Below are 25,699 nucleotides of genomic sequence, written 5' to 3' on the forward strand. Positions count from 1 at the left end.
AAGTATGGAAAGAAACTTTAATAGATCAAACCCCTGTAGATACTTCAACAGCATTTAAAGTTTTTGCAACAACTCAGCGATAAAAAAAAGACTTAAAAAAGATTTTTTTTTTTTTTTATGGCAACCACCTCACAGTAGACACATCATAAATACCATAATGCCCCTCCCCCACCCCACCTTTCCTAATACAATTTACTCGATAGGCATACAGACGTTACATACTGACATTCACACCTACACACATTGCATACTTGCTATCTCAAAAACCAACCGTTAAATTTAAATAAGTATTCATTAATAAATATTTCATCAATACATGGGTGTAGTGTTCCCTTTAGAAAGATTTCATTAGTGATGTTCGTATGTATGTGCCTATGTAAGAGAAATGCTTTAATGTGCACGGTATATATATATAAAAAAAAAAGAAAAAAAGAAATCAAATCTGAATAACATGAACACTTGATGAGACGAACACAGAAATGAATGCAGCGTATCGCCCCACGACAAAGACGTATAAATATGAGCGTTCTAAAGTGCATCTGTCAAAGACTTGTCAACTTAAAATGGATTAAGAAAAAAAATTAAATAAAGGCCATCAAGACAGAAACGCATGTCTTAACGTGCAGCTGATATATTTAGCAAAACCTACCTAAATACATGCAGGACTTTTTTTTTTTGTTTGTTTGTTTGTTTAGTTTTTAGGCAACGAAAAAGAAAGAAAAAAAAGTAACATAAAACGGATAAATATTTTCACATTGTCAAGAGGAGAGAATTAGTTGGTACCACTTCAGTCCACACCTGGCTTTACGGAGAGTCACCTTAACATGAAGTGAACTTGGCTAAGAAAAAGAGCACAAAGTGGTGTTTCATATCTACTAAAAACCTAGACGCCTCCGCCGTTGGGTTCCGCCGCGTCGCGGCGGCGGGTGAATCGGTGTCGGCGGTTCATATCTTGGGCAGTTTGGGAGCGCTGATGAGAGGGTTGGTCTCTTGCAGGAACCGCCGCCCGGTGCTCTTGTAGTCGTACTTGCAGTCGTGCGTCTCAGCGTAGCGGTGGGTGGCGCAGAAGTTGTGGCCGCACCTGAGAGGTTCAAAACACGCCGACGGGTTACTTTTAAACCACGGCAAATAAAACACGGCCGAGTGCCGCATTACAGCCCCGGTATTATTTTCTATCACAGACGAATGAAACGCGTCTTTATTGTGCTTTAATCTTTTCATTCTCACCGTGACTGAAAAACGACTCCAGACAGATTTCTTTCCGTTACACTGAGGGAATGACACTTATTGTTTAATCAAAAAAAAAAAAAATAGGTTCACAAGCGGACTAAACTGGCGAGTCTTTGAACGCAGCGGGGAGCTGGACCGCCTCAAGTGGTGGATGTAGAGAGATTAGAGTTTCACGCAGTTGCGTCAGACTGTGTGCGCGCGCGCGGGACAAAGCCAGAGCGGCGGAAACGATCCATACTGATGTCGCTGGTGGAGGGAAAACTTTGATAAAGCTAATAACCTGTGGCAGAACAAGCAGAGGCGCACTCTCTTTGGAGATGTGGCAGGAAGGCAAAATGATGAAGAAAAACCGGCGGGAGATTTGATTTGGTGCGGGGCGGGGCGGCGAGGGAATGAGCTGCAGGTGGGAAACGCTGGCGGCTCTCCTACCTGCACTCGTAGCTGGTGGCCAGCCCCGTCTTCTTGCCACAGAGGAAGCAGTGCTTGGTGCTCTTCTTCTTGGTGCCGGTGGGGGCCTTGACTGGAGGTAGGTGGTACGTTGGAGTGCCTGAAAGCAAAGGAGACAAGTCCTGAGGTAACTCTGCCAGATAGGGTTTTTTTTTTTTAAATGTAGTAGTTTAGGCAAAACTATTTTTAAAAAAAGAAGTGAAGAATCAGGAGCACGGGGGACTTTCTCCTACTTTCTGAGAACCATTTTGCTTTCGTTTGCGCTTCTTTAACATTTCTCAGATTTCACGTTTGCCCAAGTCAGATTCGTCATAGTGATCGAGAAGCTCTGAAAGGTTCTATCAACACCAGAGGCAGAGAAGCAGGAAAAGAGCATTCCTTTCTAGTGAGTGCTTTTAGACATATCGAGTTTCCGACTGAACCACAGCGGAGACGTGAAAGCTGCAATCTTCATCTTCTGTCTCAAGAAAAAAAACAAAAAAACATCCATCGTGACATCACGACCTTGAATGGCGCAAATAAACATTTTTCTGAAAGCTTTGTCTTCATCCGCTTTCGTTTGGACTATTTTATTGAAACTTTACCAGGTGCAAGCAAATCATTTTCATATCACATTTCTTCCAGCCCGAAGTCACCCGACACCGATAATATGTCCTTGTATCGGTTTCTCAGGAAGTGTTGAGTCACATCCAGGTTTTTTTGATCACACGTCAGAAAGGTCAAAGACGAAGCTCGCAGGCTGTGAGATCAGGAAACCTGTCATAAAGGCCGAGAGCTGCTCCACATGACATGAGACCGCTGCAAAAGGTGAGAAATTGATTATGCTGAGGCGGCCCGCGTCCAACATGACCACGGAGGTCTGTAGACGAAGTTCTGCTGAATAATACAATCCACTGTTCCTGCTCTACATGAGTCAAGCTTGTGAATCGCTTTCCATGATTTGAGCGGGGATGTTTGTTTTGGAGGCGGTACCCTTATTTCATATCATAACCGTCTTTAGTGTGTTGAAAGATCTGAACAAATAAAAGCAAAGCAGTCGGATTGCTTTTCTTTGGATTTGTCCCTTTGCAGTGAAGTCAGTGGTTGTCACAATGTCCTGGACCGGATTACCGTGGATGTGGCTTTCTGTTGGACTCTGCAGAGGCTTTGTGCCTCAGACCCCCGGGAATATGACCTTCCTCTGATCCCGACTCGTCACATCGGGGGGAAAAGTAAAGCATTCTCCAGCATCAATGTTTGCACTGTGGGGATGTTGGTATGAGGCGCTGCTGCAGCAGACACTTCTCTCATCGCTCATGTCCTCTTCAGTCTTTGTGTTGACCAAATCATTTCTTTGACTTCTGAAAAACAATCTGGAGTTTTGTTTGAATAAATGTTGATTTAAAGAGAATCTCCTGTTTGTCAATGCCCGGATGTACTATTGACATGATAAATTAATTCTGTAAAAAAAATGTCCACATCATGACTATTGTCTTTTGTAAATGTGGAGTTAAGGAAGCAGATTGATGCAGGAAACAAAAAAAAACACCCTTTACAAGTTGAGGAAACTTTTTGCAGGTGTGTATCGGTGATAATCCTGAATGTGGGAACTCATGACGCTGCTCCTTCTGATTCTGTTCTCACAGCTTTCAGAGATAAACCCGACACCTTGCTGTGTGATGAAGGCGCAGCATGCTGGTGTTTCACTTTCTAAGGACCGTACTGTACGTCTGCCACCATACAGATATGCAGCAGGTTCATTATAGCCCGACGCTTCTTCTCACCTTATTCAACTAAAGTCTTTGCTGTGAACAAACATTTTTGCTGTCCTGCTCATCCTCCAGGAGTCATTCAATCTTCATACATTTTCTGTGCACACGGCAGCACTGCGGAGCACCATAAAACTAGAATGAGGTGACTCGAGGCTCCCCAGCCTGTTGTCGTCGTACGTGGCGAGATATTTCTGTTGCCGTTCAGTCATCGGAGACGGGGGGAGAACATTACATTGTTTTAATGAAGACGTCCGTGAAGGGTGAAGCACCTGCTGCTCACTGAGGTTTTACCAGTTATCTGATCAGAATCACCACCTTGATAAAATTACTTTAGTCAAATCATTCAATTTTAATAAATTGCATGATAGTACTGGATTACTGTACTGGAGTTGAGGAAGACGTGAATTGCAACAGATTGATATTGGAACTTCTTCTCTAAAAATGATGCACAGGTTGCAAACTGTTTGATGATGAGGAATCCTTGACCTTGGATATGTTGAGGTGGAATATATCATGCTGAGCAAAAACACAAAGGAGACCTTTTGAGGCACAAAAACACAGTTCACTGTGCACAGTCTCTGTGTGGAGGAACGAAGCACTCTTAGGCTCGACAACGTATGCAAAACAACACGGTGAATTTGAATTTGACACTTCGAGTGACGCCCCAAGAGGACAAACTTGAAAAGACTGACAGTACACAGCCTCTCTGTCAAGAATCCCGATGGTACCGGCACAGGAAAATGAGTCAAACTGAAGTGGGTGATCCCAAAAGAGCATGTGGTGCAATTATTGCTGAGCACTAAATAAAATCTGAATCTTAAAAAAAAAAGAAAAAAAAGAAAAGTCAGACGTCTCGGTCTTTGAAAACAGATGTCATAAATTCAATCTAGAAAATGAGCTTGGGGACATTTCTTTCTTTTAAATAACTCATTCAGGTATGAATACCACAGTCAGCATGCATCAGTGAACCTGATGAATGAATAACCCGGGTTGGAATACCAGGTGCACCAGAGGACTTTGCCTCCATTAAATCATCAGCCTGTAGAAAGGACTGAGAAACCGATGCACAATGTCCAGTGGTATTAGAAATTGAGAGAACCGATTCTCTGCTTGATGAACTGATCTATTCTCTGTACGAGCAAACCAAACATGCCATCAGCCAGTATCAATCAGTGGACATGGTGGGGTGTATGCTTTGCCGTATGATTATTGTGCCGATGCAGGAATAATGAATATGTAACAGCCTTGTGGCGCTTTATTGTTGCACTCATGCAAAATGACATCCTCTCTGCAGGAGGCTGCACTTTGAAAGACCAGCTTTGTTCGGACTCATTAGCGAAGCACTTGTGTCGACAACAGCTCAGAAGATACGATGCAAAGTTCGATGTGTTTTTACAAACCACCACAATTCAACAACATCTGGATGCGCGATGCATACGTGAAGGCGTCGGCGTGTCTTCCTCACCTGTTGTTCCAAATGGAGAAAGGACTCCGCCCACTGATGCAAGAGTATTGGTGGTCTGAGGAAACGACAGTAACATGAATTAGTCATAAAAAAAATCAACACAAAGTCAAAGGTTCTAAAAATAAAAAGCTAAAAGTCAGCACAGCACTTCACTACATAGATGAGAATCATTAAGTCCATTTCCCAGTTAATGAGCCATGCATTGTGAAAACGAAGGTGAAAAGTGTTAGTTAATGCAACAAGTGTTCAGCGAGACACATTCCAGATAAGAGTGTTTGTTAATGTTAAAGTTCTAATGTTTCATCAATTCTCATTCAATATTCTCCGTTTCAACTCACTTAATATCGCATTTTGCAGTTATTCGGCAACTATAATATAAAGTAATTGAAACTAATGTTCCATCTTCATTGTATACAACATAAGCATATTATGTCAATTTTTGGCAGATAGTCTGCTGTGATTCTGAAGTGCTTCAAAACAGTAATATTGGAGCATCGAGATTTTCCTTTTTAATACAGGTAAAAATTCCAATCATCGAGCTTTCACCTTTACTCAGTTTTAATTAAAAGGATAAAGTAAAAATTCTAATTATGTCTCCCACTTTTGTGTAAGAAAAAAGAAAGACTACACATCCTGAATGTAGAATATCCCCACCAACACAACACTCGCAGCTAAAACCGACACTGACGACACAGACCCTCTTACCATGTAGGAGGCAGCTGCTCGGTGCAAGGGCGACATTTTTCTAATGAGTTCATCCTGAAGGAGCCTGTTGGAGGGGATGCACGGCAGCCTGGAGCCGAGGCTGCCCTGGCCCGAGGCAGTGGCAGGAGGCAACGCAAGTCCCAGACTCTCTTCCAGGTGATCCCTGCTGCTGTCTGGAGTCCTTGTGGAGAAAGAAGCCAAGAGCTCAGAGTTGTTCAGACACCCCAGTGGCTCCTTACAGGCGTGGTTCGCGATCTTGGTGATGCCTCTTGCTTCTCTCTTTGAAATGAGCTCTGCCCGTTTGCCAGGCGACTCGACTTTAACGCATCGAAGACGAGGCGAGTGAGTGGACAAGGTGGCAGGGCGATGGGGCGATGTGTTGTCTGGCTTCACAGAGCTTTGTGCTTGAAAGTTGGGCTGTAAGAAGGACAGTGTGGAATCAAAAGGCTGAGACATCAGTCTGGTTGATGATGAGGCCGTCGGCAACGGGGAGGGAGGGCCAATATGGAACGATGTGCCGAGCTGTGGCGCATCGGCTCTGCTGGTGAGAGTATCACTCGCTCCAAGTGTCCAGGGACTGAGTGGAGAAGGTGAGTGGGGCAGCTGGTGCTGAGCGCCGACATCGAGGGGCTGGCATCCTTCCTCCGGCTGGGTGGAAACATCCAGAACCAGCGGGTCCGACAGTTCCCCAAACGGTGCCTGTGTCGGTCCCACCAAACCAACAGACTCCTCTAATAAACCCAGGCCGAGCGCCTCTCCGCTAGGCTCGACCGGGTCGAAGGTGGCTTCAGGGACCCCTCTTGTACACAGCGGAGGCAGCTGCGGATACACACAGTCCCTCATCAACCTGGTGCTGCCAATTTCCAACCGGGACACTTTGGGAGGAGGGCGGATTTTTGCAAAAGTCGGGCACGGCTCCCACGTCTCCTCCTCCTGAAGCATAAAACAAGAGGGTGACGGAAAAGAGGGAGGAGGCCGTCGATGGAGGGACAGGTGGGCAGAGGTCACAGCAGCAGAGTGGTCTACTGAATCGTGGTCTACTATAGGAGGTAGTGGGGCGTTCGAATGCCGAGGCTGGTTCATCTGTGACAGCGAGCGAAATAGGCGATGATGGTGTCTTGTGCTTGAAGGTCCATGGGAGCCTCCGCTGGGATGTGGGCCGACTGGTGCCCGTGGTTTTAACTTTGCCGACTTCTAGGGGACCAGAGAGAGTCACGTCAGAAGGGAAAGCTAAAAAAGTTTTTCGTAACCATAGTAGTTTTCTCATCACGGAATTTGATATAGAGTTAGTACAGTTAAATGTAATCAAGTCCAATCCCTGACAAAAATATTCCCATTAGTGTGTCAACATTATGCAACAGAATTCTAGGAAGTTTAAATATTATACCTCCGTTTTTTTAATCAGTGAAGGAATAAACTCTGAGCTTTAAAGCTTTTGTCTGGGAAAAGAAAGGCTTTGCACAAATAAGTCTGAGTAGATTGGATTTGTATGAGTAAATAATTCCATCTCGCAGTCTCTGGACTGAGCTCGACTGTTCTCTAGTCAAGCCTGTTCCTAATAAACTATGTTTTCATTAAGAAGATATTTTTAGAGTGTACGCCAAGAATGTATTAGAGCCACATTGTTCGCATCATAATTTGGAGTAAAAACAAATCTATATATTGTGGCTAATTTAAAAGCAAAAGTAAACATTTTTTTTAGACGCGTTAAATGTACCATCAGGATGAAGGACCTTTTCTAACTCGTGTTTGCATTCAGACGGGGGGTGGGGGTCTAACTTCAGCGGGTTTGTGCGAGAGCTTTTTATTTACTTTCTTATTGAGGTTCATGTCCTCCATCTTTGCTTTGAGCAGTTTCATTTTGTTCATGGTGATGGCATTCTCCAGGCTCTGCTGTGCGGCTGCAGAGCTCTCTCGATCCTCCTCATCTGCGTACACATTGTAGATGGAGCCGCCACTGGAAAACATGACAAAGAGTTTTCCTTTTGGCGATCTAACGGTGTCCTGACAACAAAGCAGCAGCTCTGTTCCCTTGGTGGTGGGTGTGCTCACTTCTACACGCATCACCACAATGAACATGGCCTCAGCTGCCAAAGCCTTCAAATATTCTAAGACAAACATCAGTCAACTCTACACCGTCTTTAAGGACTCAAACGGCTCAAACATCCTATTATTATCCGATATGGACGGATTATAAGATAACTGAATTGTAAACGACACACATTACAGTACAATCATGTTCCAACCTCAGAGATTCAGACAGAGGCGTCAGGGTACCGTCACCCCGGTCCACCACCCGGAAGAAATTCAGCTGGTCGCCCTCACGATACACCACAAATGTGACCTGCTTGTTCGCCGGGCCTTTTTCCCAGCTCTCCTCCTTGGTACCCTCCATCAGGTCGGCAACGTCTTTGATTGGCTCCTCCATTGTTACTGATCAAGAAAAGAAAGAGGGCTCTTTGAATGTGACTAGAAAAAAAGATTTCACAGAATTAAAGTTAGGACAACACGCTTGTTTGGTTTTACCTCTCCTGGTGTTGATTGGGCCTCCCCTCATAGCCAGCACCAGTTTCAAAGTGCAGCCTTCCGCAATGCTACAAGACAAACCAAACGCTCGTCAGTAGAGTCGGATGTGTGAAATATACAGTGATTGAGAACGAGTACAAAGATATAACAGAAGGAAATTTCTTCTCTCTTCTCCCATTTCCATTTAGAATAAAATTTTGCTCATGTGAGACTGTGGCTCTGATCTAAAGTAAACAGCTCTTCAAGGGACACGACGATTCCCAGATAATGACAAGTACAGAACTGGGAATTCCACTGGAACATTTGTTGCCTGTGAGCAGATGTTTCATTGCCTACTTTGCCCCCTCTGCTTCTGAAACTTTAAAAAAAGGCATGCTGCCGTGTGATTGGAGAGCCGGGCGACATCTCACCACGGGCCATTTGAGTGGAAAATTAAGTGACAAGCATTCATAACAATATCGCCATCTGCAGCCGGCAGAGCACTGGAGGGTGAGTTCTGCATCTCATAAACTGACAGGATTGGAAGGGCACGCTCTTTAAATATGACCAGAATGTCACTCATCTCCCCCTGCTCTACTTCCCTGCCTCATCTTAAGCACGGTGAGTCGAATGTCTTGCTGAGGCACTGCCACAGCAGGGGGGGGGATTTCAATGTGCGCTTGCAAGTAATTCTAAATGTACCACTGTGTGTTTTCAAACACAGCTTTGACAAGCTCAGCTGTCTGTGTGATTTTACCTCCGTGGCAGTGATCTGAAGCACTAAAAGGTTCGGAGGAAGAGATTTACCCATAGTCGTGTAGACAATGCTCATCATCCAGCTCCACATTGTTCCAGATAAGGTGCTGCTGGGCAACAGGGATACCTTAACAGACAGAGTTGACAAGCATCTGTTCCAGTTTTTACAAACAAACAATGTTCAGATAAAAGACAGTCGCACTGAAGTGCCACCCAGACGCTCTCCAAGATGATTAATGTCTGCCCCCTTAAGGCAGAACTATGCAAGTACTGTAAAAGAGAAACCCAAATTACACCGAGCAGAATTGTGCAATACAATGAAGTCGACGGCTCAAAAACGAAACCTGGAATTGGTTGGATACATTTCATCTGATTTTCTAACAAAGAATACCAAAGACTCCCATAGGAGAGAGCCGGCTAAATGAATACAAGGCTCTCGAGAGGGACTGCTTGGAACGAAGAGGAGCGTATGTGCAGTCATGAAGTTCACAGAGCCCACAAAAGTGGATTGGCCAACTCTGTGCTGGAGGTGAGCCAGTGTCAGTGAGTGAGCAGCGCTCCTCTTATTGTAGAGTAGTATGCTCCGTCACAAACACAAAAGTTGAGCAAAAACAAAAGACGCTAAAAACAGAAGGAGCGCATGGGAGATCATTTTGATTTACAACAAAGCAACCTCAAAAACAAACAGCTGTGACAGAGATGTTTTTTTGTGTGCGTGTGTCAAGTTTTTAAAAAACATTTTACTCCTGCACAAATAACGCAGACATCAGTGTTGTCCACGGCACACAAAGATGTTGCTTTGTTCAATCTGGATGTTGAATCCACAGATAGTTATTGCTACTCTTATGTACACATATACATTTTATTCCCTCTTTTTCAAATTCAGAGAAGCTGCCTGACCTTTGAGCCTTTTAGACGTAAAATAAAACATTCAAGTACACATCTTACCTAAAACGATTTGCAGTTGTGATTCAGCAAGCTTGTTGGTTAGCATTTCAATTATGTACAAACCAACAGAACAAATAATGACTCAGTAACATGTGACAAGCAAATTGATGAATTTTCAAAGCATGCCAAGATTATACAATGAATCAGGCATTAGTCATTCTATATTTTCCTTTTTTTTTTGTTTAAACCAATGAATAAAACTTCCATTAAGCATTAAAAGGATAACATCAATAGATGTTCACTGGTGGAATACTTTCTGTAACATTATTGTTTTCCTTACATTTTCTATCGATTTGCTGAGTGAAAATACAATCACATACTTTTAGCACAACACTCGGCATTGCCTTTGTTCAGAAAGTGCAGAAGACTGTATGAAAGGACTACTGAGCATATGTTTTCACCTTTCTTTATTCCTACTTTGGTTCAGGCCAAGAGGCCACCCTACAAGATGAAAGACCAAGCACAAATCGTCACTCGGGTCATAATTATTGTCTCATCATGGAAGAACTTCACTTGTATGTTCACCACAAGAACTAGTACCACAGTTTTAACTTAGTTACACTGATTAAAAGCCAACAGATTTCACCACATTAAATAAAATACCACTACAATTACTAGTTATGGAGTCCTTTTTGTAAAGTTTTCAAAGCTTATATAAAAAGAGCATCGTTTGTTTCTGATGCTTAAAGACTTAACAACGGGAGCTTTTAGTCCATTTCTGCTTTTGTACAGTCCAGAAGAGCCAAATAACAAGAGTGGCGACAGACTGAATGTTCTAAAGTGACTCAGTTACACTGACCAGGTCTAAGGAAAGACAACACCACAATCAACAAGAGACTAGAATCCATTGTAAGTGAGACACACAGCAGTTAGATACAGCTGAGGACTAAACTCACCACCCTGAATGGTATATTCAGTTAAATTCAGCTAGAGATAAAACACATGTAAGCACCAATGCAGCAGGTGTTACTTTCACCTTCGGCCCTTACATTCTAAGAATGACCAATAGATTATTTTTTTTTTTTAACAAGAAGCTGCACTGAGCGAAATATGCACACTTAGATTAGTGGACTTTTTACCTTCCAGCCTCTGGATTTTTGCTTTGACTGAAATGACTGCCTCAAAAGGCAACACACGCAGCTCGAAACAGGTCCCCGTCAAGGTCTCGATGAAGAGCTCCATAGTGTCATAGAAAGGGAGCTTGTACTGAAAAGCTCCCACGCTGTCGTCATTGAAGAAGGGCGGCTCCTTCCGGTCGGTCATCTTTGAGGGTTGGGACAGAGAGACTTCAGGAAGATGGTGAAATTGGAGGAGTGGACCAAAGTGAGGGAGAGAGGGACAGCTCACAAGCCTCACGGCAGGCATGCATCCTGTAGGATAACCACAGCTGTGGAAAATAAAAAGTCAAAATATGACATGTTACAATCGCAGCAGGTGTGCTTATAATTTTGATTCATACCTACAGTGGTGTTCAAAGTACACTTTTTATATCATCCAACAGATGTTTCTGACATTGAGGAACATTAAATCAAACTCTTCATTACCGACAACCTACAGGACATTCAATTAGAAACAAAACAAAAAAAAAAAAAAAACTTTTTTTCCAAAAGAGAGCCTCCCATTTGTTCTGTTAATAGCATGCTACCGTCTCATAAAACATTCAGTGCGGCAATAAAGGCTCTGGCCAAAATTCAAGATCAGGTGCGTTACATAAGCCCATGAGTGGTATGAGGTGTCCTTTGGCTGACCACAGACTCCGATAGATCATCTCTTGTGGTACTTTACTCAAAAAAACAAAAACAAACAAGTGATCGGCACTAAAGGTGCAAGGTAGAAAATAGTAAATCTGAACTTGGGGACGGCAGTGTGGTGCCTGCAGACATTTGGTGACCTGGAGAGACCTTGTGTGAAGTCTGAAAGTACACCCAACATGTTTATTTGAAGAAGGTTTGAAGAAGCTCAGTTTGGAAAAGTTGAATGAGTCCTGATCTAAACCCCAACATTGGCACGGTCAATGCTTTATTTGGTTCACTGCTTTAAATCTACGTTAGTGCAGTTGAAATGTGATTCTGTCCTTTAGTTGTTTACCGTCAGCGTGTGGATTTTCGACACTTCATGACCCAATTTCTTTGAGATTTTTTTGTTAATTTTACCGATTCGCTCTGTTGTCCGTTATATTGAATTATTATTAGGCTTCGTTATTGTTCTCACGACTTTATTAAGATGTGGCCACAATTGCATCGTATTACAGCAGAAAAAACAACATACATACCAGATGTTGGAGTTTTCTTTGACAATACATTTCTCCATAGGTTTGATCACACGGCACTATAAACTACATTTCCATGTAAAGTTTGACCTTTATCATTAACGAAGATTTTAATCTGACAGGAATTTAGATCGTCAGCAAAGCCCACTAACAAATATGAAAACTAACTCGTGTTGAAGATCGACTCTGTCGTGTTATTAAACAGGGCCTGGAGTTCACACATTCAGACGTTTAAAGCCACATCAGGCCTTTCCACGAAGAAGCCGTACATTTACAGACGTCTCTATCTGGAGATTTCCTATAGATATTTCAACACGATATAAGCCTGAACCATCACAATAGGAGCCACAGCACAGCCAGGTATGTAAATATGAACAAGGTTAGCCTGCAGCCTGACAGCGGAGATGAATGGAGATCGGTTCAGTGGCTATCGTCGGCGTAGAAAGGTCGAACAGCTACTTTTCACAACTCGCGATTGTTGTAGAAGCTCGAATTTGTAGTCGTCATTAATATATTTACTGTCGAAAACCGCTTACCAGTATATCTGACCACGACACAATAGTTCGCATAGCCGCCGCGGCTCGCCTTAGCTTTTCGTTGTCATGTTAGCCAACAACTCAAACAATGGCTACCTTTCTCCGTGGCCGCTAGCAGGTTGCTAGGCTACATCCACGGGCTCCGGCTCAGTCCGCACAGTGCAACAGTTGATGTTTCAAACCTCCGCGGCATCCCGTTCAACCACAGACACTACACAGAGCACACACTGCCGACCGTGGTGGGTCGCCGCGGTGGCCCGGTGGGCGACATCACCGTACCTGCCCGCGACGGCTGAACAACACCTTTAAGACTTCAGGTGATTGACAGACAAAGGAGCCAACCACGGCAGGCCGATGTGGGCGGGAATTCCGCCCAATGGAAGAGTGCGTCACTTCCGCCAATCAGTCAATCCATAAATACTAATTTATCTGTAATCAGCAAAGCTTTTCTACTATAATTATCACGGTAATTTAGAAAAAACTGTAAGTTACTGTATGACACTTCTACCTCTGTAAAATCATCACAGGCTTATAATCTTTTTGTATGACTTGAATTGGCTTTTGAAATGCTTTAAATTAATGTAATTTAGATTGATGATATCACAAAATGTTATACCTAATCTTCCATCTAATATATTAGACAAAAAACCTCATAGTACTATGAACTCCTTTGGAAAATATGTATATCTGTATTTACACAAATGTAGTTAGGTCATTTAGTGGAAGTGGTGGCAGAGAGGCTGGAGATTGAAAGTTCGCAATCCCACAGTGGATGAACCACTGACAGGTCACCAAAAGACCCCTGAGCCCTCATTAGATCCCCGGAGCACCCTAATGTGGCTGCCCACTGCATCCTAGAACTGGGGTGGGTAAATGTGGAAAAAAGAATTTCCCTATGTGGATTAATCTACTAGGATGAGTTCAGTTTTACAATTTGAATGAAGAGCTTCATTCCTGATACCCTTGCTTTAATAATAGTGACATACAAGTAAATTTGAAATCGTGTTAATGAAAACAATAATTCATTGTGTTTGTATGGATGTCTTACTCATATAGGATGCTGATTAATAAAAATGGCTAGATTCTAGACCGACAAGAAATATGAAATCCAATGTATTAAAAAAATAAGCACACACATTTCACATAGGATAAAATATGTTTCTTTTTAGTTATTAAAAATGGAATTTCTTCTTTATCACAGCCAAAGTTAAGAAATGGATGGATTTCTTAATAAAAACGATGTCAAAATGACTAAGACTGTAAGTAAACACAAGGATTTCTCTTAAATGGGATATGGCACAAACCCAAAGACATGGAATCTCACATGGCAAAGCCAAAAGATATAAAAAAGAAAAAAAACACAAAAAAACCTGTTTAATTTCTGCGGCTTTGAGGCAAAGCATTCGATATGCTTATAAAGTGCTATCATGTACAATGAGGACTAAGCGGCTATAATATGATGTATTATGATTTTGATAATGCTGTTGGATGATGACTGGAATATTTTTTCATTTGTGTCTTTCTCTGCCAAAAATAAGCCACAGTATTTATATGAATTTATCTGAATAAATACTCTATCAACAGTGTATCCGATATCTTCGAGTGATCCAAATGACAAAAATGAATCCACGTTTATACAAATCCTGCTACAACAGTTCAGTTCCCACCCAGAGCATTGAGAGGATCATCAAATATGCTGCTTGACTCTGATGCTGTGGTGGTCTCCTGGGCCGGTGCTGTTTTCTTTGATTTATGGGAAACCTTCGCCACTGGTTTTACTGTGCTTGGTGAGAAGATGTCATCTTGAAAGAACAAAGAAACACAGAAAATATTTAGTTAAATAGGTTTAAGGCACACAATAAATTCAGGATTGTAGGCTTGCTTACCCATATCATCATTAAATATCGACTTGGTCTCTCCCTTCGTCTTGGGCTTCTGTTTTGATTTTAAAGTGTCTGTCAGGTCAGCAAAAATGTCTATGTTATCATCAAACAAGCTGGCATCGAGGGTCTTTTCTTTGTGCTTCTTGTGAACTTTAGGCACAGTGGTTACTTCGTCCTGAAAATATAGAGAGGCGATAAAAGATCAAAATAGGAAAATTCATTCAAAACAATGGATGACCATTGGCAAGACCACTGTAGAAACATACCTGAAAGATATCCTGCTTTGACAAACTACTGCTGCTTTTGATTTCTTTACTACTTGTAGGTGTGGGAGTGGAACTGTTGCTCAGGCCAAATATGTCTTCATCGTCGTCGTCTTCTTCCAAAAAGGCAGAGGCCTTAGCCTTTTTAGTGATTGACCTTGGCTTGACCTTCTTAAAGAGATCATCAGTGTTGTCATCAAAAATGGATGGCAGTGTGCTTCTGTCCTTGTCTGTCTTCATTCCCACCTCACTACTGGCCTGAGGATGTGTTGTCTTGTTAGTTGGTCTGGTGGAAGCTGAGTTAGTGATGGTAGTTGCCCCAAACAGACCGTCGGAGCCAAAAAGATCCTCCTCATCAGAAGACTGCGCTCCCTTGCTATCGTTGCCATTTTTAGCAGAGTTTTTCTTTGTGGCATTTTTCGATACTGGCAGAGTGAGTTCTGAAGGTCTGGTGACAATTTGGGAGAGTGAAGGCTGAGACATGGTGGAAGCAGGAACTGCTGGAGACGCAGCCTTGTCGGGTAATGTTGGACTGACTTCTGTCAGGGTGGATTTGTCTGGAGGAGGTACAACTAATCCAGACAGACCGGATTTTGGCCCAGAAACATCACCACCTCCTATCTCCTCTTTATCCTGCAGAGATCTTTGAGCTGCCTGCTGTCTCGCTGCTCTCGACTGGGGTCTACGATGTACAGCACCTTTGGCACGGCTCTATACAACACAAGATTCAGAACAATGTCACATCACAAACCCCCCCACCTGTAAAAGAAATAATAAGAGAATGCGAGTGCCATACTGCAGCACACCTTGTTTGCACTCTGCAGTGTTGGGGCCTGGACAGGAATGTCAAAGCTCAGTCCCCCTTCGCTGTCTGTCGGTGGCCCTGCAGGGCTCGTCAAAGGGCTGGGGCTCAGGCTGGAGCTGGACACTCCTGACGAAGAACTCGGGCCCATTCCACTGGACCCCGGCATGCTGGGAGCAGCACCAGGCAGCAACGCAGCTGGGTTGATCATTAAACTAGCCTAAACATAGAAAAACCCAGATAGGCATTAGATTTAAGGTATTTAGATGAAAAGATACGTTAGACTTGAGCGCTAAAACGATTTCATCAGAATACCCATTTTATAAATCTTCCAAAGAAGCAGATTAAGACAAAATGAGAAATCAGGACTATGAATGGAAATGGAGCCAGAGTAAAACGGGTGAGAAACAACTTCTGAAACGACAAGAAATTCTGAGAATATTCATTTTGACAGCCATGTCACTCAATCAGAGACAAGATTGGAAGTTGGAACATGAAAAAGCCCAGGAAGAAGAAGACTTTAAAGAGAAAATATGTAAGTGGAGAATAGAATAGTTCCTCCTCAGAAGGAATCAGAGTGAAATGTCAAGGATGAAGACATTTGATTTGATTCAAAAATATATTACTTTGAGTTTCCCAATCCTTGATGAGGAATCTTTAGGTTTTACAGGGCTTGCTGCAGGCTTCTGTGTGGTCAGATTACAGTAAGATCAGACATGTAACAGAGCAAAGCAATCCGTCTGTTCTAAAAAATATATTTTTTAAAAAGATACTCAAAAGTAGATGTGTTTTTTGCCATACCATATGGTATGGACACAGTGGACTTACCTGACTCTCTGATGAAGGTTCTGGACTTGCTAATGGGGCTTGTTCACTCAGTTTGTTGGGTTTTTCTGGGATTTCCTGAGAATGAGAATGAAAGCAGAGTTAGGGTTGATGATTCTTTCAGTAGCTGATGGTTCCATCTCATGTAAAAAGGCCAGCTTTCCAAGAGAGCCACTTAAAACTGTTTTTCGTTGGTACCGGAGGAGGTGGTTTTGGCTTGAGCGAGCTGAAGAGGTCATCCTCATCCTCGTCCGCAAACAAGCTTTGTGCTGCTGGCTTTGCTGTGCTGAGCTTAGAGCTCTCAGAGGAGAAGACAGACATGTTCTGTTAATTTCCCATGAAACACAGGTAAATATAGGCACAATAGGTAAATGTTTCGGACAATGTACTTGCAGACAAGCACATTAAAATACTAAGAACATGTGAGATACTGACTGCTGGTTTCCCTGAGCTGGCGAAGAGGTCAACATCTGGGTCGTTGTCCTTCTGCTGCGTCTGACTGAACAACAGCTCTTCATCCTGGAACACACCAGTGCTCTTTGCCTGCGGCCGCTCCTCTATGACCTTCCATCAATACAGAAAAAGATGTGGTGATAAAACTCTTGCAGAAGAAACGAGACAGGCAGAAAGAAATGCTTCAGGCCTGTGTTAAGTTGGGCACACAAACCTTTTGTGTCTTTCTCTCTGTGGGTTTACTGGGTGTGAATATTGGATCATTCCAGTCAGACTCATCTTCCTCCTCATTATCAAACAGACTAACAGCATTGGTTTTCACCTTCTCTTCCTTCTTCTCCTCCACGATTGATGGTGGGCTGTCCTTGGAGCTGAAAATGTCATCTTGGTCTACTTCATCCAATGGGCTCTTTGTCTGTTTGCTGGCAAGAACATTAATGCCTCCAAAGAGACTGACCGCTCCAGCAGGCTTCTTTTTACTCTCACTGCTCTCCGGTGGTTGCGACTTTGGGAATATGTCGGGGGGATTTGATGCGGGTTTCTCCAGCGCAGATGACTTATCTCTTGGTGTCGTCTCAGACGCTGTAATTTCGTCACTCTTCCGAGGCAGCGAGTTTGACTTCGTAGTCACATCAGGTGTCTGAATACAAACACATATGAAAGCTATTTAATCTGGGCATGAATCGAAGATGAAATACCAATCGCAGAATGTTCAAAAGAAGATCATTTTCTATGTGCAATAAAAACGCAATTGTGCACCCACTTTAGCCGGTGCACCAGTGTGTGCGCCAATGGCAGGTTTGATGCCAAAGAGGGATCCTTTATCATCATCGTCCTCATCTTCGAACAAGAGAGCGACCCTCTGAGGCTTCTTCTGACTATTTAAGAAGCAAAGTTATACAGAAAGTGTACTTTTCAAGGGAATATTTTGTCAGGAACGAAGTGGATTTATTACAGATTAAGTTTTGTATAATCGTTTAGGGATTATAAGGCAGGAAAATCATATTTTCTGTGCATACCTTGACTCCTTTGTTGGAGCAAACAGGTCGTCATCCTCGTCATTGTTAAAAAGGCTACTCCTCTGAGCTGTTTTGGTGCCGGGCAGGTTGGATGGAGCACTGACGCTGGCTTTCATCCCTCCAATCTTCTTCTCTGACTTTGTTTCACTAGTTTTAGAACCTAGCCATTGGTCCTGTCATCAGAAAGAAAAGTATGTATTGTACTACACGGATGACAGAAAACATCAAAGAGACAAGAACATACTACAATTCTCCTCGATTTAATACCTCATCATCACTGAAGAGGGACACAGTCTTGCTGGGTTGTGGTGTGGAGGCTTTAGTTTGATTAGGTTTCGGCTTCGATTTGGTTGCAGATGCAAACAGATCCTGCAAGGAAGCAACCAGATTAGAGTGAGGCTCTCCAAGACAAAAAAAAAAAATCCAAATGTAATTCTGTTCTGTAATGTGAAATTCTTTCCCACCTCTTCTTCCTCATCGTCAAACAAACAGAGAGTGTCCTTGCCGTTTCTTTTCTGGCTTGTAGGTTCGGGCTGAGACTGGCTCTTAGGGATTGTTGGAAATACCTGTGGATGTCAAATACAAATATTGTGAACCGAAACTCTGGTTACTGTTACGGCGTTTGTGCCCGTGGTGTTTGGAAAACGTTACCTGTGTATCTTCATCATCAGAAAAGAGCCCTCTGGTCTCAGGTATGTGTGTCTTGACAGCAGCTTGGCCAACATCTGGAGGTGGACCAGTCTGAAATCCACAATAGGACCGAGACTAAATAGAGGATAGCAATCAAACTCAAACTTTCCTTCTTAAACAAGAGGGTCCGAGCTTTAACCAAGGAGAAAGTACTGAGCTTTGTCAACAGGAGTAAAGAGCAGCTTAAATAGACGTTAGATCTTTTGTTGGAACCGAGTTGTTTTGACAACACATTCGATTTTATCAGGATAAATTAGATAAAAAGAATATTTGTTAAAAAAAGAAAATCTGTTCAGACCTCTTCAGATTTCTCAGACTCCTCACTGGTAGATGCTTGACGTTTTTTCAGGCCCTCACTGAGCAGATTCTTGGTCCCTGGGCCGAACAGAGACACAGCCCCTGCTGGAATCTGGAGATAATCGATTATCAACTTGTCAACGTACAAAAACAACGTTCATACTAATCTAGAATAAAGTGTCTGTGTACCTTTTTCTCGGGAGCTTTAACTTGTGCTCCAACTGCCTCTGTCTTGCTCTGGCTTGTTGCAGGTAAACTGGACTTGTTACTGAATATGTCACCATCCTCATCCTCCTCCTCCTCGTCAAAAAGGTCAATAGCCTTCTTGGGTTTGGACTTCTCCTGTCCAGCTGAAAGTAAGAAAAAAAGTCCCCACAGAGAAGTTTAAGGAAGGCATCAAACCTCAGCTTCAACTGTTGGACTGTAACACTAAGTTGCGTGTTTTCACAAACTTACCTGAATCAGACCTTTTCAGGCTTTTACTGCCAAAGAAGTCATCTTCCTCCTCCTCCTCATCAAACAGCCCACCACCACCAACCTGTTGAGAGATGGTGTTTGTCCTCGGAGGTGGAATCCCATTCTCTTTGCTCTCCTCAGGGTCAGATTGATTCCCTGAACTGAACAGGTTGTTATCTGTTGACAGAACAAGACTTAAGTTTGTTTGAGGCTGATGAGGCAGACGGGAGCCCGACATCAGCCGTCAGATAGTAACTGTAACTACCTGGGAAGATTGACACAGCACCAGCTGGAATCTTCTTTCCAGGTTTGCTGGCTCCTGGAACAGAAAAGAAAAGGTATACAAACATCTACCAAAGCCATTTGTTCTAAGGCCTGTATATATCATATCGATATCAGGGCCTCATCTTACCTGTAGTCTGAGCTGTGCTTATCGTGCTCTCACTCGCTGCTTTTTTCTCTTCAGAGGGAGGCGGCTTTGGCGCCTCAGAGAAAAGATCACCCTTAATGGCACAGTGTCATACAGAACAAATAAGTTTCTGTCTGGGAGACATTAATATATAATGAATCCAAAGAAGCAAATTCAAATAATTCACCTCGTCATCGTCGTCGAACAGACCTCTTCCTCCACTGAAGAGGCCACTCTTCCCACCAAATGGGGAGAAGTCGTCGTCCTCCATTTTTGGTGGTTTGAACATGTCGTCACTGTCCTCGTCAGCTGCAGTTACAAAGCACATTAATGGCAATTAGCTTTCCATTTGAAGAAAAAAACGGAAACAACTTGTGTAAAACACAACACAAAGGCTGAAATGCACTGATGACTATGAGCGTCTTACCCGGCGGTTTTGAAGATTTTGACTCTTTTCTGCCTTTGTTCTTCTTCTTAGAGGTCAATGCTTTTTGAGATATGACAGGGTGGAAAGAAAAGCTCCATGAACATGCACATGCAGGGATGGAGTTCATGCTTTTCAACGTTAATCCAAAACTTATACTTGGATGAATTTACTTGTAGTCAAATTGAACATGATGAGTGAGAGGAATGCAAATTCAAAGTGAGATAATACGAGAAACTGTCAGTGCTGATTGGCAATGACGGGGACTTACAAGCACGGTCTCCCTCAGGTTTGTTTACTGGTTCACCTTTGATCCGGGCAGCAAGCTCGTCTGCAAAGGATGAAGGGCCTGTGTTCTGAATGAGAGAAATGTACACATTCATCAGAGGTTTTGTAACGTGGAGCTGAAAAAATGAAATGTCTTCGATGAAAGTAACTCAGCTCAAAGATAAACTGTTTGAACTCAGATAAGTTTCATTTAATCATTATGCACACTGCCTTACTTTTGTGTCATCATCGTCGTCCTCCTTGTCCGATTCTCCAAATATGTCAGAATCCTCATCTTCTTCCTCTTCATCATCGTCATAACTCATCATGGAGGATTTCTAGGAGAGCACAGAGGGGAAATTCAAAATGATATAAGATTTTAACTGATTTATTATTAGAAATGCAAGGTTAAATGGTGCATGGTTACCTTTTTTATATTGATAGATTGATCATCCTCATCTTGAATGAAGTCCTCATCTGAATGCTGTAAAAAAACAAAAAAAACAAAGACACACATCAATAAATAGAATCAGCAGGTTTTCAATTTCACCCGAAATTTATTTGAAAGTTTAAGAAAAATGTTCGTACGACTGCTTCTTTGCCGTCTTCACTGTCGATTACACTGTCTCTGTCGCTGTCAACTGACATTTCTGGGGACATGGAAAATAATCAATCAATTGTGTGAATGTTGATGGGAAATATACAGCATCTGCAAAAACGATGATATATTACCATCACTTGATAGATCACCCAGCCCAACATCGTCCTGTTCCATGAAGGCCTGGGAACCAATCAGGTAAGGAAGTGGCCTGTCCACATAAAGATCCTAGCCAATGAGGACACAACAAAATGTGACAGATTACACAAACGTAACAATCTTCCACCACATGCAGAATTTGTCTCAATCCACTCCACTGCTTTAAACAATGAAAAGAAGAAGAAGAAGAAAAAAAAAAAAAAAAGCAAACCTTGGGCTCTAGTATAGACTCCACTCTGTCTGTCACCTCCTCGTCCTCGGAGTCAGAATTTCCTGCTTTGATGTCCAGATGCTCAAAAGCTGATTCCAGCACCTTCAGACCAAAATTCACAGCTTCCTGCATCTTGGGGATCAACTCTGCTTCTTTCTGCTCTCGAGTCTTCTCCTTCAGGAAAAATAAAAACAAAAGCAAAGACAATTCTTAACATTCTATTCAGGTATACGCATAAGATGTGATTATAGCTTATTTATGGTAACACACCTGCTCAGGTTGCTTTTCTAAGGCATCGGCTTTGGGACAAGTCTCTTCTATTTCTTCATCGTACACTCTCTGCAAAAGCACACAAAGTAAAAAAACTAAATAGAGCTGCAAAGCTTTTCACAACACGTCATGGTGCATAAACCAGGAGGACAATCATTTTCTACACAAATTAAAAGTAAACTGCAACTAAATGTTTGAATGATTATACTTTACATTTTCTATAAATTGGGTATTGGAGAGCATCAGGAAGTCATTAAAGACCGAGTGCAAGCAGCTATCTGTGGCCTTGGTGTCCCGGATCAGACTGTCCAGCTGCTTTTCGATGTCGTGCGTCTTTGACAGCATTCTCTGGGAGAAGTCTTGGAGGAAGAGAAAGAGCTGAGGGACAAAAGTGGAGACAGAATCAGTTGAAATTTCATCACCCAGGCTATTTCACAATCTGATCACCCGTTGAGTTCTAACTGCTTTTCTTTGAAACTTTGAAAAATTATGGTAAATTTGTATTTCAGATTTGGGATAAAGATTTTGCACGTACCCCTGAGTCAGCTGCCAGCGACCAGTTGGCGCTGCTCTGCCGCATTTCTTCAAGAGTCCACGGCCTCTCCCAAACCTGAGCATCTCTCTCAAAGTGGTCGCTCCTGCTTGGGCCATTTGCCAATCCCTCCGGCACCCCACTCATCTGCAAAGAGATTGCTCGTGGAATTAATATTTAATACATGCTTCTAAGTGCTTGTTGAATCATGAAGGTTGAAATCAAACTGAACAGCAAATGATTCTCTGACTGTTGTCATAAACCGAAGTAATACTACAATCTGCAAGATGGAAGCGTAAACTGATTTGTCATTCAAATATGAAGATTCAGGGATAACTGGTAGAAGTGCAAATTAATTAAATAAAAAAGATAGACAATACAGAAAAAGATGATTTTCTTTGGGTACTTTGGTTTCCTTCCACAATTAATAAAAAATAGCATCTGAGACTAATGGGTGACTCTGAATTATCCATAGGTGATCTTTTACCTGGACAATTACTAAAAGTCACATTTCCTGTTATTTTAGCTTGTAATCCATCTACTTTCATAGTGGTTGTGTTTTATATGTTTATGGTAGAGCAATTTGTGACGCTGGTTTCGGTAAGTGATAAACAAATAAACGTTGTCATCATCACTTGGTTCATAGTACGCAGTCTCAAGTAGTATCTGGCTAAAACAGGCGAGTTTAGCATGCAGTATAAAACACCTGAAATTATGTACAAAGTCAGTTTATATACTGATATTCTACAGGTGACAACCAATTTAAAAGGTGGGGTGAAGGAAAGAAAGGTTCAAAAATAGATTTTAATTGTCATTGTACATCTAAATCAAACAGAAGAAAAGATCAGCAGAAACAAACAAGAAATACAAGTTACCAGAACACTACTTCTACTCATGGAAATACATGACAAGCTTAGTTTTTATAAACGGATCATTGTTTTGCAAAATTACCACTGACCCATAACTCTAATCGGACCGTCTGTTTGTCTTTCTGGTTGTCAACCTGTCTGGTGTGTACTCTACCCACTATTATAAACGGCTGCCATCAGTTCCACCCTACAACTGCAAGTTGGACGAAGCGGTACAGGAGATGTTTTGATGACTGGACTACTACGGATATTTATTTTTCCCCCAAACTGATGAAGTCATGAGTGGTCTGATCTCTTTAAAACTGGCAACCGAGTTTAATGTTGAATCATTATGTTTGGTAGAGCTGACACTTTGGGATCATGAGACAACATGTCAGAAGAACAGAACATTCACTTGGATGATTATTAACAGTTTCACATTAAAAGATTTGAAAATGTTGCTCTGAAAAGTGGTCTTGTTGGCTGTTAACCAGATGACAATAATACGACTTGAAGATAAAATATCACAAATCCATTGATATCATCTGAGAAATCAATAAATGAATAATTTGCTGGTTTCAGTGTTTCTGTGTTGCTATTTACATCCTCCGTACAAGAGAAAACAGAAAATGAGGTCAGAGCAGTACTGCAACACTGTTTCACATACCGGAAGTAATAACAACCACATGACCAAAGGTTTAAAACTCTCCACTACGAAACAAGCGTAAACACAGAGAGCACAAGGTAAATGATGGGTAATATACTCCTGTCGTGTACACGGCAATGCATATCGATTTCCATTCTGATGTAAACAATTATAGCTCAATTCCGAAAATCAAAACAACTAAGATCAGACATACGTTAACCTAATAAAAGAAGGAAATCCAAAGCGCCTTGCTCGTATTTATGTATATATGTATATGATATTGACTCATCTGAAGTGAAACATCCCAAATCAAACCTCTTCTGAACTTGTCGCTTCGCCTCAACTTGTGTAGTTCTGCTGGCACACTTGCAAGACAACCACGCTACGTGACTTACGCAACAACAACGACGCAGCAAAATGTGCGGAAGGAAATATGCTGTGTCCGCATAAAGTTTCCAAAGCGTTGTTTCCTGCGTCTAGAACGAAGTTTCCCCGAGAAAGAGGCGACTGTTTGGCTAACGGCTAGCCGAACTTAGCTTAGCCAACAACAACGGGCAGCTGCAGCTGTGTCAGGCGACACGCAGAGATTTATCCAGCCGCAAACTAACGCTCCTTGGCTTACCTCGAACAAACCGGGTCAAATGCTGTCCGCGACGGTCGACTGTTGTCAAAAAAGACCAAAGAATTAAGATCGATTATGCAAAAAAATTGGCCTTTCCCTCATTGGTCTTCTGACAGGTCAGCCATGTTCTGTCTGCAGACAGTCACCTGACTACCGTTGCCTAGCAACCCAGTGAAAGTGGGGCGGAGTGGAAGAGACCAACCAAAGTCTGAAGCACGGAAACTGATCCCGGATCAGCCGTCTCATCAAACTGAGCTCCCGAGGTTTACCTTAATGTCCCTAAAGTTCACATAACGGTGCAAGAAGAAAGCAAAACTAAAATAAATCGCATTATAAACCATTTTAATTTGACTTGATTTGAGGTTGGTTTCATTGACTCCAATGTTTTAACCCTTTAACATCACCTCTCCGAGGAAAGAGAAATGGAACTAATATTTACTTAGACCAGAGTTGAACTCATCAACGCACACATAACGACAACCAGACTCCCATGTCCACTTAATATATGACCTGAACTTTTCAAACTAAACCTGTACTCCTAAGAGACCTCTTTTTTAGACTACACCAAGACTCTGATAAACTAACTTGGCAGAAGTAGATTATTTCATTATTAATCCAGAAATAGACTCTTGATAGAGGATTTTTTTACTCTGAAAATTAAAACCAGGTCTCTTGGTTTCCTGACATTGACTTTTTAAAAACAGAACTGAATCATTTGAAAAGTAGACGTGAATTCTCCCAAAACACGACAGAAACTCATAAATCTAGATTCAGGACTGTTGAAATCACCTGGACATTTCAAAACAGATCTGGACTCTTTCAATACTTAAATTCCTTTACACCAGATCTGCACTCTTTGCACTTGGCCCAGACTTTTTGAGGCACAGATAGTCTTTAATAAGAAGTGCTGCTTCTTTTTTTAATTTGATCCCTCAAAACAACGAATCAAATCAAAATAAATAGAAAGTTTTGTCAAAAACAGCAACAAATAAAATATTTTTTCAGTTGTTTTAACAGCATATTAACAGATATGAAATATCGCACATTAGAATTTTTTCTGCTGGTAAGACACTCCAGTACGTTTAACTTAGACTGACAGACATACGTCGGTATGGTGGCACAGCCAAGTAATCCATAAGTAATTGTACATTTGACAAAATCATGCTGGCCTTCAGTATTTTGCACTTCCTGTATTTGAATTATTTTCCCTCAGTCTCCATAATAATTGCTGCATACAAAGCCCTTGTGCTACCTTTTAAATAACCTGTAGTCAGGTCCCAGATAAGATCCACATTTTGAGCCCTTTCTATCTTGGAACCCATGTTGCATTGCAATCAAAAAATTGTCTTCAAAGGCATGAGTGGAGTCATGTGCTGGTTGCACAAAACCATACACACATGATAATGGGTTAGG

General features: G+C 42.1%; 2 protein-coding genes across 4 annotated transcripts; both read right to left on the reverse strand.

Moving 5' to 3' along the window:
* On the reverse strand, nt 1–12,942 carry zfand4 (zinc finger, AN1-type domain 4). Of its 2 annotated transcripts, none has more exons than XM_080481658.1 (10): nt 12,709–12,942; nt 10,887–11,194; nt 8,911–8,986; nt 8,125–8,192; nt 7,845–8,031; nt 7,411–7,555; nt 5,599–6,792; nt 4,894–4,948; nt 1,660–1,777; nt 1–1,081 (listed from the first exon to the last, which is right to left on the reverse strand). In XM_080481658.1, exons 2-10 carry the CDS (start codon nt 11,170–11,172, stop codon nt 946–948), a joined length of 2,265 nt encoding a protein of 754 aa, XP_080337784.1. In that variant the 5' UTR covers nt 11,173–11,194; nt 12,709–12,942; the 3' UTR covers nt 1–945. The 2 variants fall into 2 exon arrangements, with proteins under 2 accessions (XP_080337784.1, XP_080337785.1); XM_080481659.1 differs by having other exon boundaries at nt 12,613–12,942.
* A 621-nt stretch (nt 12,943–13,563) lies between these two features.
* washc2c (WASH complex subunit 2C) lies at nt 13,564–24,438 on the reverse strand. 2 transcript variants are annotated; one of them, XM_080481988.1, is made up of 31 exons: nt 24,287–24,438; nt 22,174–22,317; nt 21,852–22,016; nt 21,639–21,707; nt 21,369–21,542; nt 21,133–21,226; nt 20,989–21,050; nt 20,828–20,884; nt 20,637–20,738; nt 20,405–20,489; nt 20,137–20,196; nt 19,897–20,018; nt 19,713–19,803; nt 19,566–19,619; nt 19,301–19,477; nt 19,034–19,194; nt 18,846–18,956; nt 18,509–18,598; nt 18,322–18,423; nt 18,125–18,226; nt 17,858–18,030; nt 17,602–17,716; nt 17,053–17,478; nt 16,821–16,949; nt 16,584–16,685; nt 16,389–16,463; nt 16,187–16,246; nt 15,565–15,780; nt 14,762–15,469; nt 14,499–14,670; nt 13,564–14,414 (listed from the first exon to the last, which is right to left on the reverse strand). In XM_080481988.1, the coding sequence occupies exons 2-31, from the start codon at nt 22,315–22,317 to the stop codon at nt 14,269–14,271; spliced, it is 4,344 nt and encodes a 1,447-aa protein (XP_080338114.1). In that variant the 5' UTR covers nt 24,287–24,438; the 3' UTR covers nt 13,564–14,268. The 2 variants fall into 2 exon arrangements, with proteins under 2 accessions (XP_080338114.1, XP_080338115.1); XM_080481989.1 differs by lacking the exon at nt 16,187–16,246 and having other exon boundaries at nt 13,566–14,414; nt 24,287–24,434.
* Nucleotides 24,439–25,699: the final 1,261 nt, after the last annotated feature.

The sequence above is a fragment of the Lipophrys pholis genome (genome assembly GCF_963383615.2).
Source record: "Lipophrys pholis genome assembly, chromosome: 15".
Taxonomy (NCBI): domain Eukaryota; kingdom Metazoa; phylum Chordata; class Actinopteri; order Blenniiformes; family Blenniidae; genus Lipophrys; species Lipophrys pholis.

Bases quoted from the DNA above. Each gene is read 5' to 3' on its own strand.
- zfand4 (XM_080481658.1), bottom strand. From the start codon at position 11,172: ATGCCTGCCGTGAGGCTTGTGAGCTGTCCCTCTCTCCCTCACTTTGGT. The intron at 8,193-8,910 runs GTAAATCTCTTC...TTTGTCTTGTAG, and splicing joins CATTGTCTACACGACTATGG to CATTGCGGAAGGCTGCACTT. The intron at 7,556-7,844 runs GTTGGAACATGA...CATGTTTTCCAG, and splicing joins CCTCTGTCTGAATCTCTGAG to TGGCGGCTCCATCTACAATG.
- washc2c (XM_080481988.1), bottom strand. From the start codon at position 22,317: ATGAGTGGGGTGCCGGAGGGATTGGCAAATGGCCCAAGCAGGAGCGAC. The intron at 19,620-19,712 runs GTAAGATGAGGC...TTTCTGTTCCAG, and splicing joins AAGCACAGCTCAGACTACAG to GAGCCAGCAAACCTGGAAAG. The intron at 18,957-19,033 runs GTACACAGACAC...GATTATCTCCAG, and splicing joins TTAAAGCTCCCGAGAAAAAG to ATTCCAGCAGGGGCTGTGTC.